General features: G+C 40.9%; 2 protein-coding genes across 2 annotated transcripts; both read right to left on the minus strand.

The window, feature by feature from the left end:
* Positions 1-257: 257 nt before the first annotated feature.
* rabep2 (rabaptin, RAB GTPase binding effector protein 2) lies at positions 258-10,098 on the minus strand. Its single transcript, XM_085352270.1, has 12 exons — positions 9,942-10,098; positions 6,497-6,652; positions 6,028-6,110; positions 5,605-5,955; positions 5,339-5,434; positions 3,348-3,446; positions 2,917-3,030; positions 2,400-2,478; positions 2,277-2,288; positions 2,043-2,197; positions 1,760-1,876; positions 258-1,003 (listed from the first exon to the last, which is right to left on the minus strand). The coding sequence occupies exons 1-12, from the start codon at positions 9,988-9,990 to the stop codon at positions 899-901; spliced, it is 1,416 nt and encodes a 471-aa protein (XP_085208396.1). The 5' UTR covers positions 9,991-10,098; the 3' UTR covers positions 258-898.
* Positions 10,099-12,560: 2,462 nt separating this feature from the next.
* Positions 12,561-18,311, minus strand: LOC146633472 (uncharacterized). Its single transcript, XM_085352271.1, has 12 exons — positions 18,094-18,311; positions 17,298-17,409; positions 16,320-16,413; positions 16,014-16,068; positions 15,659-15,799; positions 15,089-15,249; positions 14,147-14,245; positions 13,874-14,019; positions 13,364-13,535; positions 13,169-13,281; positions 12,954-13,038; positions 12,561-12,747 (listed from the first exon to the last, which is right to left on the minus strand). Exons 1-12 carry the CDS (start codon positions 18,209-18,211, stop codon positions 12,688-12,690), a joined length of 1,356 nt encoding a protein of 451 aa, XP_085208397.1. The 5' UTR covers positions 18,212-18,311; the 3' UTR covers positions 12,561-12,687.
* Positions 18,312-19,394: the final 1,083 nt, after the last annotated feature.

Raw genomic sequence — 19,394 nt, forward strand, 5'->3', positions numbered from 1 at the left:
TTGGAGTATCTGGGATTTTCCTGTAGAGATGAAGGTTTAGCTTCAATTTCAAGAGCAGCAACAACTTCCAAATACATTAAATCACATTTTAAATCCTAACCTACTGCATTGTGTGCAGTTACACTGTGTAACAAGCTGATATGCATCATTCAGTTTCCAGTAAACTTGCTCTGAAGCCAAGGGTTAAGAAACTCAACCACATGATTTAATTATAAACTTAAATGTAAAAGATGTGACAACCTGCCATCAGTTTCTAATGTGCAGTCGCACCAAATAAAATGGTCAAAGTTACACGTTAATATTTCTTTACTGACACTCTCCTAATCATAAAACCCAGAATGTTGAGTCTAAAAGCTAATATGGTTTTAGTGAAAACAGGAATGTTAACGCTGAGCAAATTCATCCTTATAAGTATTAAAAGTCACATCTAAATGCTGCAGATTTAGTGGCGTCAGTTCATTATTGCACCCGATCCACTGCCAAGAGAGGTCCTTATTCACAGAGATGCAAAAATATTGATAAGTTGCATATTAATTACTGATAGTGTTGGACCCCTGAGTGTTTTACTGGAGTCGTGTCAGATATACAAACACAGAATATTTACAAATGTCTTTGTACAGGAATAAATGTGTTACTAGGCATAAGGAAAAAAAGAAAAACCATGAGCGAGTGTGAGAAGACTTTGCTTTGGTCATTAAGCACCACTTTCCTTCATTGACACCAATCCAACCTCCCCGAGACCTAATGTTTCCGTTTAGGAGTATTTCCAGTGTCGCAGCATGAGTGCTAGCAGCATCGTTCCAGCAGTCACTCCATCAGATCTTCTGTGTTTCATGTAGCCATGGTTAGCTTTCTTGGTCACTCTTGGGATGTTTCATCTCTTTGGTTCCAATGCATTTCAAGGGGTATCCACAGGTGGGGAGTTATCTTCACCATGTCCCTCTTCCAGGATTTCCTTGACTTGCTCCAGACTCTCTGCCTGCCGAATTAACTCCAGCTTCACCTTAAAGGGGAGATAAGTAGGCAGATAAAAATCAGCAAGTCGATGATGTGCAGCATCCTGATGTAAACAGTTTTCCTGTTATTCTTAGATAAGACAGATCACCACAGAAACATGGTGTCTAACCAGATAATTCATCAGCCTCCGGTTACACTGTGACGAAGCACTTTTTGACCAGGATGTCCTTCAGTGCGCTTATTAAACAAATATGTAACACTGCTTTCGTGCATCTGTACAATATCTCTAAAACTAGAAACATCTTGTCCCAGAGTGACGCTGAAAAACTAGTTTATGCATTTATTACTTCAAGGCTGGACTACTGTAATTCATTATTATCAGGATGTCCTTTAAAAACATCCTGAAAAGGCTATGACTGATCCAAAACACTGCAGCAAAAGTACTGAAAGGAACTAGAAAGGGAGTCCTTCGCCCAAACTGGCTTCTCTTCATTGGCTCACTGTTAAATCCAGAATTGATTTTAAATCATCTCTACATACAGTTAGGGCTGGATCAGGTGACTCTCAGCATTCTTTTAGTTTTGCTGCAAAATTTCTAGGCTGCTGGGGGCTTCCCATGATGCACTGTGCACAGTGTTTCTTCTTCACTCACCTTTTTCACGCTCCGTTTATACACATCTCTGCATGTAATCATTAGTCATTATTCATCTCTGGTTCTCCGCCACAGTGTGGTTTTTTTGTCCCGTCTCCCTCCCCAACTGATCCTGGCAGATTAAGCTGACCACTGATGGTTGTTTCTTACCTGCAGTGACTGGGAGAGCTCAACGAAGTCTCGCTGCACAGCCTGGCTGGTGTCGACCTGAGAGCGCAGGCTGATCACCTGGCTCCGCAGTTCCAGACACTGCTGGTTCAGAGTTGCCTGACGAACACAGAAATAACAGTTACATGAAATCCCTGTTTGTTTGACTTTAATATTTCTCAACTTAAAAAAAAAAAAGGAAGCTCCTAATGGTGAATGCTGAAAATGAAAACAAACCACCAAAAGAACAACAAAGCTTATAGATCTAAAAGCAGGCTGCAATTACTTTCTCACTGCTGAGGATCTTGTTGGTGCTTTGCACATGAGAGAGCGCCACCCGGAGGGCTTCCAGTTCAGTGCGGCACGCCAGCAGCTCAGCCTGCAACTGCTCCCTCTGAGCGTGGATCTTCTCTGTCTCGGTCTTCAGACTGGAAAACTGCACTGCACATTAAAAAAAATACGTATAATAAAATACAAATACAAATACCTACTAATCTAAAGCTATAAGCTGGTCACTCACCCTCTAAAACTTCTGATGACATCAGTTTCAAGTAGAAGGAAGCAGATGGAGAATGGAAAAAAAACTTTAAGTACAAGAAAGGCAACACAGCAGATTCAACAGGTAATAAAATAATCCACAGACCGCTCTCCTCTGTCCGTGTGTCCAGCTGCTCCCTCAGGTTGACTATCTCAATGCGAAGGCGCTCTTCACAGTGCGCCCCCTGCAGGTTAGAGTTTTAAAAAATGAAGTCACACTGACGCCATCAAAAAGCAAACATTAAACGTCTTAATGCATACGGGCTAGCACACATACAACCTGACCACCACCTCTGCTAATTATACACATTAAAAAACACAGTTATTATTCTGCCAGAAAATTAAACTTCTCTCTACAATCTTAAAATGCCGGAAGTGAAAGTGAGAGGTCTGAAATATTTCCACTGATCTGCCACAACTACTCTAAATAAGGAAAGCCACTACTTCACAAAGAGGAACTCCAAACAGACAGACAAGCTTCTCGAGAGTGTGTAAAATGCCATAAACGTCCTAAAAATATTTCACTGTCTGTGCTGAATTTCACGTTTAAAAATAAAAACATCATCGAGTTTCAAGTGTTGCTTGCTGCAGCAAACTAAGCAATAAAAACTCAAAGACTGTACATGTAGTGCTGCTGAGAAGGATGAGCCAGTGTCTGGTACATCCTCCTCAACCTCTTCTCCTTTCAGTCTGGAAAGCTCATTGCACATCTTCCTCTGAGAAAGGGACAACTCCGCCTGGACCAAAAGCAAAGCAAACAAACAAATGTAAGTTGGAACCTGCCATCCTAATAACATTCACATCGCTTCATGGATAATGGTACAAACAAGCACTGGAGTCTAGAGTGTGATGGATGATTGAGTCATCGTACACTTGAGTTGTTTATGGAAATGAACGCTGCCAGTTAATTTCTGTTTAGTAAATATGTAGCTGAGTGTGTAATACTGTAAACAAAGGGAAAAAACTCGCCTGGGTCTGTTAAAAGTTGACCAAACCAACCTAACAGCAAATCTACAGCTCACTATATGTTGTTTGAGTGTTTCATGTTACTCACCAGCCGGCTCTGGACTGCATTCTGTGACTGGCTGAAAGATTTCTGCAAATCCTGGAGGAGAGACTCTGAAGCCTGGACCTGAGACTGGAGCGTTGATACCTAAGATCACACATATACATACACTCGTTAATGCACATATAGACAGTGTTGGGTAAGTTACTTTAAAATAGTAACTTAGTTACATTACTAGTTACTTCTCTCAAAAGTAACTCAGTTACTTCAAGTTACTCGTTACTTTCAAAGTAACTAGTTACTAGGGAAAGTAACTTTGGTTTGACTCAGAATTCTCTTGTTAATGTGTTTCTTCCATAACTTTGCCAGTCTTCTAGCTTGCTTACTTGCCACAAGTGCACTGTGCCACCTACCAATAGAAAGGAAAAGATAATGTGCATATTTCCACGAGAGAAATCCCACGCCTGGACCGTCATTGACTGCTGCCATGATTCTAGCCTACGTCACAGTGTCATGTGCGTCTTTTACATCCAACACAAAAACTGCAGTCGTGGTGCTTTCGATTGTACTCAGACCTCGGAAATTCTGCCTTCTGAATAGGAAGATGTAGGTAACACCAGACTGCAGATGAGCTGCATACAGGGCTGGACTGGGACAAAAAAATCCTCCCGGGCATTTTGACTAGAGACCGGCCCACCATTATAGCAAAAATCATAAAGCCTTTGAATGAAAACAAACACTGCTGTGACAGTGATGTTCACTGTTTTGATGGTATATATGCATCAATCTATCAATCGTTTGTTGTAAGATTCAGATAATTATTTTTTAAAAGCTAGACATTTTAAATGAGAATAAGAAAGAAAAGTATTTCTTTGTGCCCCCCTTTCCCTGTTAATGCCCTACATGTCCCCCTGGCAACACTTTGCTAGACCCGCCCCTGCACAGTTACCAGCTGTCAGCTACCTAAAAAAGGATCCTGGGGTTATTTGTCTCTCAGAAACAGTTCATAACTTCCCTTCAACTCATTCATGTCACCTGTTCAGCTCTGATGATTCAGTAAGGACATCTCCTGGTTTCATCTTCATGTTTCCCTCTCACCAGATAACCAAACCATATCATGACCAGCAGCTTTTTTGCAGCTGTGGCTCCAGCAAACATCAGCTGATACTAGAAATTAATATTAAATAAATTCTAACAACAGCTGATCAAGCTTAAAAGTGCTGCTGTTGTTTAGCGCGACATCCGCTGGTTTCCTCTTTCGGCGCAAAGTGGGCGATAAACAAACAAGAGAGCCGATCAGCTGATCACTGATCAGTTTTCATGATTGAAGTAGAAACAGGAGAGGGAGGGGGCAGAGGATGAGAGAAGAAGAGGCAGCTGTGCAGCGTAAACACAGAATAACTCCAGCTTTGTGCCTTTTTCATTGTAGCTGAATTAGGGGACACACTGTTCCTTTTCACCTCAATAAGAAACGCGTAATATTTTCTCTGAATACCAGACGGGACGGTTGGCAACTCTAATAACTTATGAACAAAATAAAGTTCAACATCATTAACTTCATAGCACCACCCAGCTGTATAGAAACTCTGTCATGCTAGCTAGCACGCAGTATGGAAAAAGTCAGCATAACGAAAATAAACTCCACCTAAACTTGGTTTATATCTGACCCAGAGAGACTGCAGGTCATAACTTCTTACCTGAAGTTCAGTTCACACTTGGACCGGCGGCCGCCTCGGGTCTCTTTTCCTTCTGCTTCCCTTTTCCTTCATCCACCTGCTGGCTTCCACCACTTGCTAATGTTACTGAATCTGTGGAAGCTCCGCGATAGCCACCACACGAAGTAACGAGTAACGACCCTATCTAAATCCCAGTAACGACTAACACGTTCCTGATTTTGGCATAATAACTAGTTACCGTGCTCGTTACCACAATAATAACGTAGTTACTGTAACGCGTTACTTAATAACGCGTTAGTCCCAACACTGCATATAGATATGTACATACATACAGACACACACAGTCAGAGCGTGTTCCTGTACCTGTTTGTGCGTGTGGTTGCTCTGGGTGTCCAGTTCTCTCTCCAGCTCCTCCTTCTCTGCCTGCAGGCGACTCACTTCCCCTCGCAGCTCTGACAACTGACCGAAAAAGCCACAATGCAAAGTCATTAGACCACAGGTGCTGACTGGAAGCTACTTAGACATTAAATCTGCTCACATTGGAGCTGTTACACAGCATTTTAGGGGGCTTTTTGAAGAAGTAGCGCAACAAATATGCAGAATAATTTAAAAAACGGTTAAATCCAAACCTGAGCATTGAGCGCGTCCCAGTCACTGTGTGTGACCAGACGGTGGCCAGCTGGTGGCAGGTAAATGGCTTCAGGCACCAAAGTACCCGTGGAGACCAGCGAGTCAGTGTCGTCCTGAGCGTGGTGTTTTCTGGGCAGCGACGGCGTGTCCAAGGAGAAAGAGGACAACGATGCTGAGTCACAGTTCCTTAGTGAAAAATATCCTTCTGTTGTAAGTGCAGCACCTTCTCCCTCCGGCACCGCCTCCAGCTCTGGTGGATGGCTGTGCGTCGATGGCGCCGATTCGTCCTCAGTCAGACTGTTGACGACTGACGCGTGTTCGGCATCCACCCTTCCCTTCCTTCCACTGATCTAACAAGTATAAAAATCACATGAAGGGAGCCCAAGACACCTGGAGGAAAAGCAACACGGGCACACACTGACCATGTGGGGTCCACTGGATCTCTTCCACTCTACAGGTTGAGACTGCAGAACAGCTATCCTGGCCTCGTACTGAGCTGCTGTCTCTGAAAACACAAGTGACAACACATAATGATAATCTGCGAGTTCAGCTTTCATCTATTGGGACATTAACACGATTACAAAATCTGTTTTTCATCACACTCAAAAAAAGAAATTCATAAAAATACATCCATTTGCGCTACTTTTGTCCAATATTTCTTAAAGCTATTGGCTCTACCTTGGAGCAAATTACTGAATAAATATTAGTGCCAGAAACTACATTTAAACTTGTTCAAAAATTTATATGGGAAACCCACGATGTCCAGTTTTAGTTTTTTGGAGATTTGATTAAAAAAAGACGAAGGAAAAACTGGGCTTTTGTGCTTGTGCAATATTTTGCACCGTGCACACAAAGAAATCCAGGCCAGGCCAACGCACAACAATCACTGACCTCTGAGAGCCTCCTGCAGTGACTGGATCTCTTGATCGCATTGTTTTTGCAGCTCTGCCAGTTCCTCCTGTTTGCTCAACTCACAGATCGTCGCCACACCCTGCCAGTGTTCGACCTGTGCTCTGCAGTCTGCTAGCTGGGCCTGCAGGCTCGTCTCTGAAAATGACAGGACATCACATTTTTGTGCTTTTCCTTTATTAAGTTAGAGCTAAACAAATTTATTAGATCACCAGCCAATGAAAGGTCTGTGCAACAGCTGCCCTAAAACAGTTTATGTTTCTGTAACGGTTAGTCCAATGAAATGGATTATATGTTTGAGCTTTTAACTGAAAGTATAATTATTGTTGTTATCAATCATAATTTCAAGCTTACCGTTTCACAAAAATTTAAAAACAATTATTTTTTATCAACATGTCAAATTACAGTTATATACTTTCGCTTTTCTGAACAGAAGAAAATCTGTTTTAGCAGTTGGATGTCAGGGCTCAAATCTCAAATTTGGAGATACACCTTTACGCAAAGATTTGAGATAAGTTAGAAATTTTGATTTTTCTGAATCAAAACCTGAGGTTAAAAAAAAAATAATGAAATGAAATGAATATTTCTCTTTCAGCTAGCAAATAATAAACTTAACTCAGTCATTTTTTTATTATCCTGAAAAATAAGCAGAATTTACAGGATGTGCAAAAGTTTAGACACCAGCTTTTTAACATAATATCAGATAATCATGAGCTCATTAACCTTCAGCTGAGTCACCACAGATTAAAATAAGTCAAGTAGCGTCATTAGGAACTGATAAAGTGTGCTCTAACCTTTGTGTTAACACTCAACAAACATGGGCTACTAGGTGCATGAGGATACACACACAAAACAAACAGTCATACAATATAAACATCCCTGTACCTAACCCTTCAAGTTTGCTTGTGTAGACAAATGTGACCACATTTCCGTATCTATAGTGACTAAAATGCTTTCCCCCTCCTAGTTTGAGTATTCTGTTCAGCTTTATTAACTACAATAACCTTGTTAGGAAACGGCTGATGGACTATTCATTTAAACTCCATGTTTCATAATGTCTTGATCCATGCTCAATTGATTTAGGTCAAAAGCTCAAATAGGATTGCTTGTTGTAAACAAATCAGGTTGTAAACAAATCAAAAACTGTTTGGTCTGCTGTTTATCTTTTAATTTCATAATTTAATTATGAATTTATTCAATTATTTTTGTTTCTCTGGTTTTTCTGGAATCTAGTCCTAAAAGCATGGGCATTTAGAAAATGCTATATGAACGCAGGTGTAATAAGCTAAAGCTCGAGCACACAAAAATCAATCATTTGATCGATAAGATCTAGCGCTGTCACCGTTAACGCGTTAATGCCAACAGCCCTAATAAGTTCTATTCTTTGTTTTCACTTAGTTATTTTATGGACATTTTTTGGCTGTTGTAAATTTTAAAAAACTGTAAATGATGATCGATCTCATGCAGACAACTATTATTAATTAGGAAAAGCTTCGACGTGACTATAATGACTTCCAGGAAAGTTTCGCTGACACAGGGGTGGGTTATGCTGTACTGTTGCTACACAGAGCTGAAAAACATGGTCTGGAAGAGGAAAGGAAGCCTTATCTATGACGCGGTCACAAAAGCCAATGTCCGAAGTATGCAAAAAATCTCCATAAGCTGGAGTCATTTGGACACAGCTGCTCCGGACCTATTGGGTTAAACCTTATCTCTTTGGTCAAATGTCTGAAGAAACAAACAAACAAAAAAAAAGCAGAAGCATTTTATGAAAAGGGTATTTTGACAACTGTTCAGCATAGGGTGGAAGTACACAGGAAACACTGCACAGATTTGGAATTCGAATCATTCAGTCCATCAGGGAACTGAAAGTGAAAACCAACTGGCCACAGTAACTAGTCAGCAGAGATATCTGACTTACACATTATTGGAAATCTATAGTTTGAGCCTAAAAATATCTCAGAACTTGAAATTGTCTGAAAATTACAGGACTTGGCTCCTTCTGTAACCTGTAAAATCTGTGAAATCAAAGTGGTTGTACTCAGTAAAAGACCTAAACTCCAGTACTAAACACCAGTATATTTAAGTTCATGAAATATTTGCATTAACATCTGAAGGAAGACACATGTTTAAAGTGTCTTGCTGCAGGCTTTTTACATAAAATCAACAACAAAACATCTGATTTGACCAAGGGGCTGGCTTGGACCACATCACTGATTAGTTTAGCTTTCAGTCTAACCATTTATTCTTTTATTTGTATTAAATTGCTTTCTACAACTTGCTCACTTTCACACACAGGAACTCAAACCTAAAAAGTATTTATTTAATAACTTTAAAAAAAAATGAGCAGCATTTCTCTACAATCTCTAAGACAGCTTCAGTTTACAGTATATTTTTTATTTGAAAGGAGGGAGGATGAAAAAAATATACCTCAACACATTCCTCCCCTCTACATTAGCTTCCTTTATAAATTAAAAGTATCACTCCTGGCCCTGTACTTACTTGGTATTGGGATCGATACCGAAATTTGCAGTAACTTACAGCACCATTGGAAAAGGGACGAGTGAAACTTTATACTTTGCTACTTTTAGACAATCTCATACAGGTTACAGTTATTTGTAGGACACCTGTGCTGCTTGAGAAATTTACAGCAAGCACTTGTTGCACTGACCTTTACTACTTACCCTACACCTACAAGGTGATTTGTAAACTTACTCAAATGCTGCATTCAAGGACACCAGGAGATGGGTGTACATTCATGTGAACTTCATTCCGCACGACGCCCTTTCCAAGGGCACGCACGCTGTTCATCACCACATCTATGTGACTTTGTAATGCAAAACAGCCTGTGCACTGCTGCCTCCTACTATTTATTAAATCACCTGAAAGGTAAACTCATGCTTTAATGCAAGTAATAATATTTCAGTGACATTGTGTGCACTGGATAATACGACTACTTTAACAAAATGCCAGCTAATGAAGGCTTCTTTTACTTTCAGTTACATTTTCAGTGCTATAATCATTGTTATATTTACCATTTGTCATAAATTACCTAGTGGTTTTAGCCCTAATGCTGCAATAACACCAATGTGTATGATTGAAGTGGCAACTAAACAACATTAAAACCCACTTTCCCTCTTTTTTCGAGGAGAAAAGTAAACGTTAATACAGAGCTAGCCAGCGGTTAGCATCGTCCGTTCATTTCTATGGGCAGTAATGCTAACAGGCCGTCTCCCGGCTACGTTCCCCAGCGCCCCTTCAACAACAGCAGGTTCCGGCTGAAGACAAGCAACAAGTTAAAATGAATACTTAACTACGTTTAAAGCGGAAAAGCGGCCAGTGTCGCCTCGTAGCTTACCCTGATGGTGAATGTGGTGATAGTAGCTAGCTGTGAAGCAAATTAAAGTTTTGTTTGTTTTTTAATTACCTGTGTCTTCATTCTTGGAGCTCATCTTCTCGTCTGGCAGCTCCATCATCAGAAGAGGAAGGGATGTCAGGGGAGGGGGGAAGAAAAGCTAATCAAAACAGTGGTAAATCCGTCTTGATCATTTTTGTGCAAGCAGCAGGACTTGAGTGTGGAAATGATAAGCACAGCGTCAACTTCAGGAAACAACTTTCCCCGGTCTAAGCCTGCGGAAAACACGTCAACCTCCTTCCTGTGCATAGATGCCTGTCCCTGTTTGCCTCCAGTGTTTAGTCTGTTAGTTCGGATGGTTTTTTTAAATGCGCATTAATATCAAGATGTCGTGGTGCTCAGGTTTGAGTTTTATTACTGCTGCTTCCTCCCTGGAGATTTTACTGTACATCCTGATATGCCCGGGCTTATGACCCTGGAGATCAGTGAACCATAGCTTGATCCACATTTCAGTCCATATGCAAGAATATCATCAAACACAGATTACTTATTATATTAATTAAGATTATTATCTCTTTATTGTCTTAACAAACTGACTTAGACAACTTTATTTGGAGGTGATTAAATGCTCCTTTTAATCTCACAAAAATGTATTTTTTTAGCTGCAAAAGCCACCGTGGGAGTATCTGATTCATTTTATGTAGAAATAGGAAAAAATACAAAGTAAGTGTGACTGTAAACATGAATCAGAGTTTATACAAAATAAGTATACCCTCTGCTGGAGGGATACTGGTAATGTTAGTTAACCAAAGTCAAACCAAAAAACCAGGTGTGCTTACAGAAAAGACTCAAATGAGTGAAATGAAAATAAACAGGTGATTGCTGATCTTTGTAGGCGAATTAAAAAAAAATCGAATACGTTTGGTTTACACCTGTATTGGTAAATACACTGTAGTCCTGCTCCATAACCAAATACGCCACAGCTTCGATGAAATACTCTGTCAGTTTTACACAAATCCATCAGGACTCAAACCTTCTAGAAAAGTTCAACTTTCAACTCGTTAGTCCAAAGAATATTTTCCCAGAAGTCTTTGGGTCTTTCCAGACTGACAGATATCAACGATTTTCTTCCTCAGCTGTTTTATTTTCTGATTGATCTGATTTTAATGATCTGAAACCTTTAAATGTCACAAATATGAAGAAAAAAATCAGAAAGGGGAGCAAATACTTTTTTAACGTGGTGTAGCGATGAAGCTGTGAGGAGCAGAGATACTGTAGTGATGGTGGATGATTTTTAATACGTGGGGTCAACCATCCAAAGCAGCTGACAGTACAGGAGAGAAGTGAAGAAGTGCAGGCAGGGTGGAGTGGGTGGAGATGTGTCAGGGTGATTTTTGACAGAAGGAAAGAAGCAATATGCAGGGGGTTGGCGTAACTGAGGAGGAAGATACTAGGGGTAGGATGAGGAGGCAGGCCTAAAGGGAACAACCGAAAGAATAAGACTACGACCCAAAATGGTAACACTAGACTTCTTTTGAAAGGCTTACAATGTACTTATTGACATACATTATGTCAGGAAGCAACAGAAACATATTCACCGTTAGATCATGAGGCATTCATACGATTGCAAGAAACTATTTTACACTGACGAAGTGGCATTCACAGGTCAAACCAATGGTTAACCTTTTAAAAAGAGGAAATTACATTTTCTGAGCAAAACTTTGCACTCTGGTCTCCTAGCACCTGTTTCCTTTGGGTACCAAAAGCATAACTGAACAGGAAATATCCCGTGGTAGTTTCCTGTTTTTGCTTTTATTAAAAAAAAAAAAAAAAAAGAAATACTAGAAAAACAAGCTGGAAACCACTTAAAATGCTGATACCACACAAGTCTATGGTGTATTTATCTGGAATCCTGATGTGGTTTTGTTGCGATGATGTTTTATAACTGGCACTGTTGTTCACAGGTTCTTACAAAAACAAAACATTCAAAACCGAGACACAACATCATATCCTGACTTCCATTCAATAGAAACTGGGACTGTAAACAGAGATCATCTGTGTCCAAACTTCAAGTTCACAAGGAAAAAAGCTTTAAAACACTAACATGTCACAATATTACATAAAATCCTTAAACCTTACGCTTAAGAAGAAAAGTAAAGTAAAAAAAAGTATAATCCATTAATGTATTGAACATTGCTTTTTTATTTATTCAAGTTTAAAACATGTTCACAATGTAGAAAGAAAATACAAAAGGTTTGATTGGTCACAGGTAACACTTCTTACTGCAGCATCAAGATGCGTGCAGACATCTGGATATTCTACATATGAGCCAACCTACACAACCTGCAGACATTCATGATGGGAAATGGATTCATTAACGAGTCACAAGCACTGTAAAAAACTCCGGTAAAGGTCCTCAGAAACAGTAGCTCATAGAAAGTGACTCACACAAAACAGCGCTTTAGGTCTCATACAGAAATATTATAAATAGTTTGGAAATGTTTAAATATCTTAAAGTGGTATAAGCCTGAAATCATTTCAGAGAAGAGGCACCGATATGTGTATATAAAATGTTTACAAAGAAGTCATCAGTAACAAAAGCTCATTTCATCTGCAGGTAGTGTGTGGTTTAACAGCTTTTTTTAATATAACAGAGATAACATCATCTAAATGGGTAAAGTGGCTTTACAGTTCACAGCACCAGAACTTGGATGGTTCACCACCAAGAGGTCTGCAGAGCACGGCGGCTGGTGTGGAATCTTGGAAAAGTGATCGTCTAGTCCTTCGTGACAGTGGGGATATCTGCATGCATGCGTCTCTACAAGCCCATGTCGTGATCGCTGACGCTCTGGCGTAGGTAGTCTTCATACAGCTTTTTCTACAGGAAGAGAATCAACCATTAAAATCCCAAAATAATCCACTTCATGCCAGCAGAAGCAGTCACACTCATACAGGGATGCAAAGATCCAACTTTTTTCAGTTCTGGCACCCGTACAGATTTCTTTGCTTAGGCTTAGTGTGGTTGGAGCGGTCAGCAAACTGATATCTGATCAGTGCATCCCTATCCGCACACATACACACTACCTTTTTGGTCTTGACCACCTCCTGCACGTACTCCAGCTTCTCCTGCAGCTGCCTTTTCTGTTTGGTCGATAGAGTGGGTTGAGTTCTGCAAAGAATCAAAGGGAGAAGTGTGATGAGGTTCGCAGTGAACAAATAACATGAGGACATGCAAGTGCCTCGGGTACTGATGGATGAAAACGTCTAAAAGGCTGTGATGACACTGCGAAACTTCCTACCTGAAGATGAAGCGTGCAATAATGAGCAGGAGGAAGGACAGAAGCACCAGCCCAGCGCAGCCATAAAGCCGCTGCTCCACAGACAGGGAGTCAAATACTTTCACCGCGGGCGTCTGCACGACACAAGAGCAGCCTTATGTGAAGACCATATGCAACAGTTTCAACTATGAATGACGAGCGTGCTTGGCCACTGACCAGGTAGAGGGAGAGCGCCTCTGTACCCTCTCGGCCCAGAGCCGCCTCCAGCAGGTCCTGGGACAGAGCGCCCAGCAGCAGAAACGCCATCAGAGCCAGAGGGACGCTGAATCCCAGCAGAGTCAGGAAGCAGCTCTTGCAGCGTGCGCGTCGGTTCTCAACAGTGGTCTGCCTGCGTGAACAGATGGTCAGGTTATTCTCCGAAGGCAATTCCAAACAAAAATATGACTCACACGTTCCTCTGAGCACTCCTACTGAAGGATTCCCGTCAATCTTTATGGTTACACTTTAATTCAAGGTCAATGTATGGCTATTAAAAGGCGTGAACGCACAAACTCTTAAATCGATGTTAAAATTATTGGCCAAAAGGGCACCGTGTGCAAGAAAAACAGTGTCAGGAACCTCCTGCTGTGGCAATACCTTGTGAATAAGGGAGCAGGTGAAAGTAGCCTTTCAGAGGAGGTGGTCAGTGCAGTGTGAATTACAAAGTGAGTGTCTCCTCTGTGTTACCTGTCGTTACTGAGCTTGTCTGCGATAGCCTCAACAATGAGCTCACAGTCCCTCTCCAGAGAGTTGAGCGTGTTTTGGACCGTCTGGTTGATAGTTTTCTCGATGGTGCGACAAACCTCCTCAATCTGGTTGACGCAGCGGCTTGGCTGACAGCAGGAAGACAAACAGGAGGATTGTTTTTCTTCTAAACAGTAGTCTATAACAACTGGTGAATTGTGTGTGTGTAGAAAGAGTAAGGAAGGCAGAAAGATGAGATGAAAGAATCACTTTTACCTTATTTGGATTAGGAATGTAGATGGTGGGCATGTCAAACCCACACTTGTTGAGTCCGGGCCGCTTGCAGAGCTCCTGGACAATCTGCATCATCACCCTCTGAGAGAGCAGTAACAAAAGACACAGGAGTCAGGAGGAGACAGAACAAAGATGCAATTTTTCTGCTACTGATAGGGAGATTATCGACTGTATGTGGTGCTTTTCTGTTATTTAGTCATGCAAACAAAGTTAGAAATGCACCATTCACTTACTCATGAATACTGTGACTGCACAATGTCGTGTTTAAACAAGTATTATCTTACTGCAAATTAGGAAATCCCTTTAGTTTATGGACAGATCGAAATGAAATTAGAAATTACAAATATACTCATCAAGTCTGAAATCTGTGCTCTATTAGCTACAATTTCATCAGCGTAAAACAGACTTTGCAGCATATGAGGATCAACCACAAAAACATTTATCAGTTTCCTTTTCTGTGGATGGATGAATGTATTGATGGATATTAACAAACTTTGGTAAGATACGGCTCAACAGGCTGCGTATATACAACAGTTCCCTTTGGCAGGGAATCTGTGTCGCACTCACAGAAATCCCTTGGTGAAAGAAAATGTGGCACTTCAGACAGTTTTAAACCAGGCTCCAGAACAGGGAGCCACCTTTGTGACACAGAAAATAACCTGAAAGTAATCAGAGGGGTGTTCTTCAATGCAAGATTAATGAGCAAAAGCATCACTCAATCATTTTTCCATACCCAGTGCAGGTTTTGGGGGTTTTTTGTTGTTGTTTTTTTTATTCACTAGACTGGCAAAACACACCGGGTCAGCATACTTAGAAACTGCACTGCAGAGTGTGGGAAGGAATTATCTAATACAAAGAGAATGATGTAACTTTGTTTGTTCAAAGCGTTGACTCTCCTACAGAAGCTGCTGCTAGTATACGTACCTGTCTGTCCGACTCTCCTCCGGCCTCGTCAGCCTTGCTCAGGTAAAACCGCAGCCGGTCTCCATGCTTTTCATTCAGGCTCTCCACAATGTTGAGGGTGCGCTTGCACAGAGCCTGACCCATGGGGTCAAAGAAGACCAGAATTAGGTCACAAAGATCACCTGAGAGCGACAGTGAAAAGGGGCATTATTTACTACTGAGGAAACCCTGTGGATTTATTCTCATCGCATTATAAACTGGGTCGTAATCCCAACAAGTGTGGAATTTCTTTCTATTTCCCTGTTATTTAGTCAAACTAAGAACTTAAACTGCTTAAAGATGTGTCGAAGCACGCAAAGCTGACTCACAAAGCTCACTAGGGTAAATTAAAAGTACTAATGAAGAGATAAAAACTTGACTGATCATTCATTATAATGGAGAGGCCCACAAGCATCTAAATGACTCCAAATTGAGTGTGCTTTTAGTTTTGTTTGTTTCAGGTATCTTTGGTTTCACAGAGCTACCGCTCTCCTTCTGCATTACCAAAAGAAGATTGCTTAAAACTACCACAAGACAACAGCAGAAACCCACCCAGCCACAGGATGACCTCGTCCACGTCAAACGGATACTTCATATCGCCGTCCACCAAGCCTGGCGAATCAACAAACGTCACCAAGCTGAACCGTTTCTGTCGAGACGTGCAGATCTCTGTGCTCAAGTACTCTGAGACACCTGGGGAAGAATTCAGAAACACAGTTACAGTGAGTGCCTAGCATTAATAAGAACTACTACTCTAAAAGGTTTTCTCTTCCTATTCAACTGGGCGCTTTAATCATTTTTTGTTTGTTTGTTGGTACATACAAATCATTTTAAATGAATTCCAATAAAACGGCAAACTGCCAAAACACTGTCCATAGCAAATCTCTGGGCATATTAAATCTCTCACCTTTAAACTCCTGCAGAGGTTTGAAGTGTGGATACAGATGAAGGGTGGCGTTTCCCTAAAATAAATAAATAAATAAAGCAGAAGTAGATCTGTCACAGATAGTTTGCAAAAAAGGACATCAGGTACTCCAAGAACATTGAAACCACAAAAGACGAACTCATTTTAGTCCACAGTAATAAATCACTGTTACGAGGAGCAGACAGCTGACATTTTAAAGATGAAATGGCTCACGGTGGGAATGAGACGTGCCTTTTGAAAACACCCATAGCCCTGTCTCAAAAACAGAAAATGGACTGCAGCACTTACTGTGAGAGACTCTCTCTTGCGTCCACTTGTAACAAAGCTAAAGCCTTGGGTCTCAATTGCTACTCCAGTGCGCTGGATGTGCTCTTCCACGTACCTGAACAATAAGAACAGAAAGATCTTGATTATTGCTAATCTGAATAGTGTATAAAAACCAGAATGATGGGCGCAACTGAATGCTAAAGACACTGATAAAGATGGACAGGATAATTTAGTCAACTCAGATTCAGACGTGAGTCAAATGAAGATCCGAGAACATTTAGAAGTAATTGTAACTCTTTAAATACTGGTAATTTCAGAGGATACACACATGCGCTTTATTCAGTCTGACTGCTGTGCAACTGGGCAACAAATTAAAGGAAAGCCAACAGGCACCTTGGTCAGGTTTTAGTCTGATGAGGGCCTCCAGTGCCTGTTCCTTGGCACTGAGTTTACTCTGAGTTGTGCACCGATACATGGGCACATGGTTATCATGAAGCACAACATCCCCATCAGGAAAGAAATAGGATGAACACCAGGTTCCCTCTAACAGCTGATTAAAACTTCTGCAATCCATTGCTGTCATTACAATTGGTAATGATTGCAATGCTTTATATTAGGTTATGCGGTTGTGTCCCGGTGTTTTATATGCAGTGGATGCCACAACAGAAACACCTGAGACTTTGTCCCTCCTGAGTCCTACTTCCAATTTTCAGTTTTAAACATATTTGCCCGTCAAGTTCCTCCATTTTTTCACATTCCCTAATATCTATTTTAATGGTTGGGACAATCTCCTTCCAGGAAATTGCTAACATCTATGAGTCCTGAAGGTGTAGGGTTGCGGAAGGATTTTGCGGTTACGCGTACCTACGGCATAGATTTAACACAGAAGTCTCCTCATCCCAGACACCAGATTTCCATTACTTTGTCAGTTGGATAAGTGGTTAATAATCTGCCACCTATTTGCACTTGTGCAAATATTTATCCATAGTATATATTTACCAATTGATGAAGGAGCTTTTCCCAGCAGAGTGGTTCCCCATCAGCAGCACTGTGATCTTTTTTCTGGGCGGCAGCAACTTCACACTAACCGATTCGGCCACTGTGATCAACCCTGAATATAACAGAGAGTAGGACACAGATGGTTTATTAGCTTCTGTAGGAAAGGAGAAAAATCATGGTGCTGTGTTGGGATGAGCAGATCTAAATGATAAGTGACATTTGGCATGTAAAGGACAATATCAAAGTTCTCAACTACTCAAAGGAAGCCATTTCGCTAGGTGATAGTCTTCTTTCTCTCATCATTCCCATTTTTTCACTTGGCATTTTGTCTCGTCATTATCTTTGAGATATATCAGCGAGATGTATGAGTCAACTGGCAGATCTGGTGCTGAAATGTTGCACACGTTCTCAATATACAGGATAACCCTGTGCTGCCAATACTGGAGATAGATCCAGATCCAGAAGTGTGCCTTGTAAACCTATATTAGAAGTTACATTACAACTATGCAACTGACTTATTAATAACAAACAGAGTGTCACATCAGTGGGTGACTGATTTAACCAGCATTAATGTTGACAGTCGCATCGTCAGCAAATATAAAATCCTCACTAGCTAACTCAGCTAACGGTTAGCTCCCCGTGCTTTGGGAAAGGCTAACGTTATGTACAAAGTTAGCTAGCTACCCCGCGGTGCAGCAAAGAGTTTGTTTTATCAACTTTAATATCAAACAGGTGAAAGGTGCAGGCGTCAGGTGAGATGCTGTCAGTTCCACGAGTTGTACGTCAGCCAACTCACCGCTGTCAGGATCCGTGTACAGTTCATGACAATCCCGCAAGATGCGCTCATCGCAGGACACACCGCCGGTTATCGAGTCTGAGTTTGCAGCACTTCGGCTCTTGATTTTCCCGGACATCGTTACACTCAGTGATGAATTAAAAGATTCACACAAACTTCAGCAAGCATATGAATTCCACCTCAATGAGCTAGCTGCAAACAAAGCCTGTCTGCCTCGTTTGAATCGCCCCGGTCTGTGCCTTGGCCACGTCGTCAGCTTGGGCGGCTTTTGTTGCACGGGATTATGGGTAATGAAGTTTGGAATATGTCTGAGGGGAAGCGCCAAACATTTCCTGGTTAGACAGACATATTGGATATGTAGAGCTGTTTTTTAATAAACACAACATTTCATTAGGGAAACTTTAATAATTAAACTAGATTCCCTTGTGTTTAAAATCACAGCAAGTTATATCTGCAATTTTAAAAACATAAGTAAACGAGTATTTCAAAGCCAAGGACATTTACGTTCACACATGCTGCACCTTGAATGTAAAAATAATTTGTAAGCATCATGTTAGTAATAGCAGAAAAAGACTTTTAAGGATACCTGATCCCTATTTTGTGGGGCTCTGTGCAAATTAATGCAGACATGTTAGTGTATTTGTGGTCCAGACATTTTGGTTGGATTTTTAAAAACACTGTCGACTCACACCAAGAAGTTCCTTGGATTAAATCAAAGCATTGTCTTGCTGAACTATGCAAGGTCTTCTCTGAAAAGGATATCATCTGAGTGGGAGTGGGAGTACATGTTACTCTAAAAAACTGTATGCGACCTTTCCAGTGTGAAAGCTGTCAGTTTCATAAGCAATTATATACTCTTGAACTGAGTGCTGTTTACAAGCCAGATGGTACAGCTACTACTTTTAGTCCAAATGATGTAGTTTCCATGTTTTCAAAGTGAATTTTAAACTGTAATTAGTCCGAACACAGAAGACGTTTTCCACTTTGGCCCAGTCCATTTTAAGTGAGAATTGGCCCAAAGAAAAAGGCAGTATTTCTGGATCATGTTCATATATGGCTTCTTTTTAGCTTTAACCTAAATTTTTGGATAGTCTGGTGAACCGTGTTCACAGACGATGATTTCTTTCTGAACGAGTTCCTGAGCCCGTTTCATTCAAGAATTATTCAAGAATTATATCTGTTTTAAATCTAGTGCACTGAGGGCCTGAAAATCACAGGCAACCAATATTGATTTTTGGCCTTGTCCCTTGCACACAGAGATTTCTCCAGATTTTCAAAATCTTCCGATGATATCATGTACT

This window comes from Diplotaxodon limnothrissa, linkage group LG4, assembly GCF_057381915.1.
Source record: "Diplotaxodon limnothrissa isolate DT_005_m linkage group LG4, D_limnothrissa_male_GT1.1, whole genome shotgun sequence".
NCBI lineage: Eukaryota > Metazoa > Chordata > Actinopteri > Cichliformes > Cichlidae > Diplotaxodon > Diplotaxodon limnothrissa.

Excerpts from the sequence above, each read along its gene's own strand:
- rabep2 (XM_085352270.1), bottom strand. The coding sequence starts at position 9,990 with ATGATGGAGCTGCCAGACGAGAAGATGAGCTCCAAGAATGAAGACACA. Across the intron at positions 5,956-6,027 it reads GATCCAGTGGACCCCACATG|ATCAGTGGAAGGAAGGGAAG; the intron begins GTCAGTGTGTGC and ends TATACTTGTTAG. Across the intron at positions 1,877-2,042 it reads AGATCCTCAGCAGTGAGAAA|GCAACTCTGAACCAGCAGTG; the intron begins GTAATTGCAGCC and ends TGTGTTCGTCAG.
- LOC146633472 (XM_085352271.1), bottom strand. The coding sequence starts at position 18,211 with ATGTCCGGGAAAATCAAGAGCCGAAGTGCTGCAAACTCAGACTCGATA. Across the intron at positions 13,536-13,873 it reads GACAAGCTCAGTAACGACAG|GCAGACCACTGTTGAGAACC; the intron begins GTAACACAGAGG and ends CTGTTCACGCAG. Across the intron at positions 13,039-13,168 it reads ATTGCACGCTTCATCTTCAG|AACTCAACCCACTCTATCGA; the intron begins GTAGGAAGTTTC and ends GATTCTTTGCAG.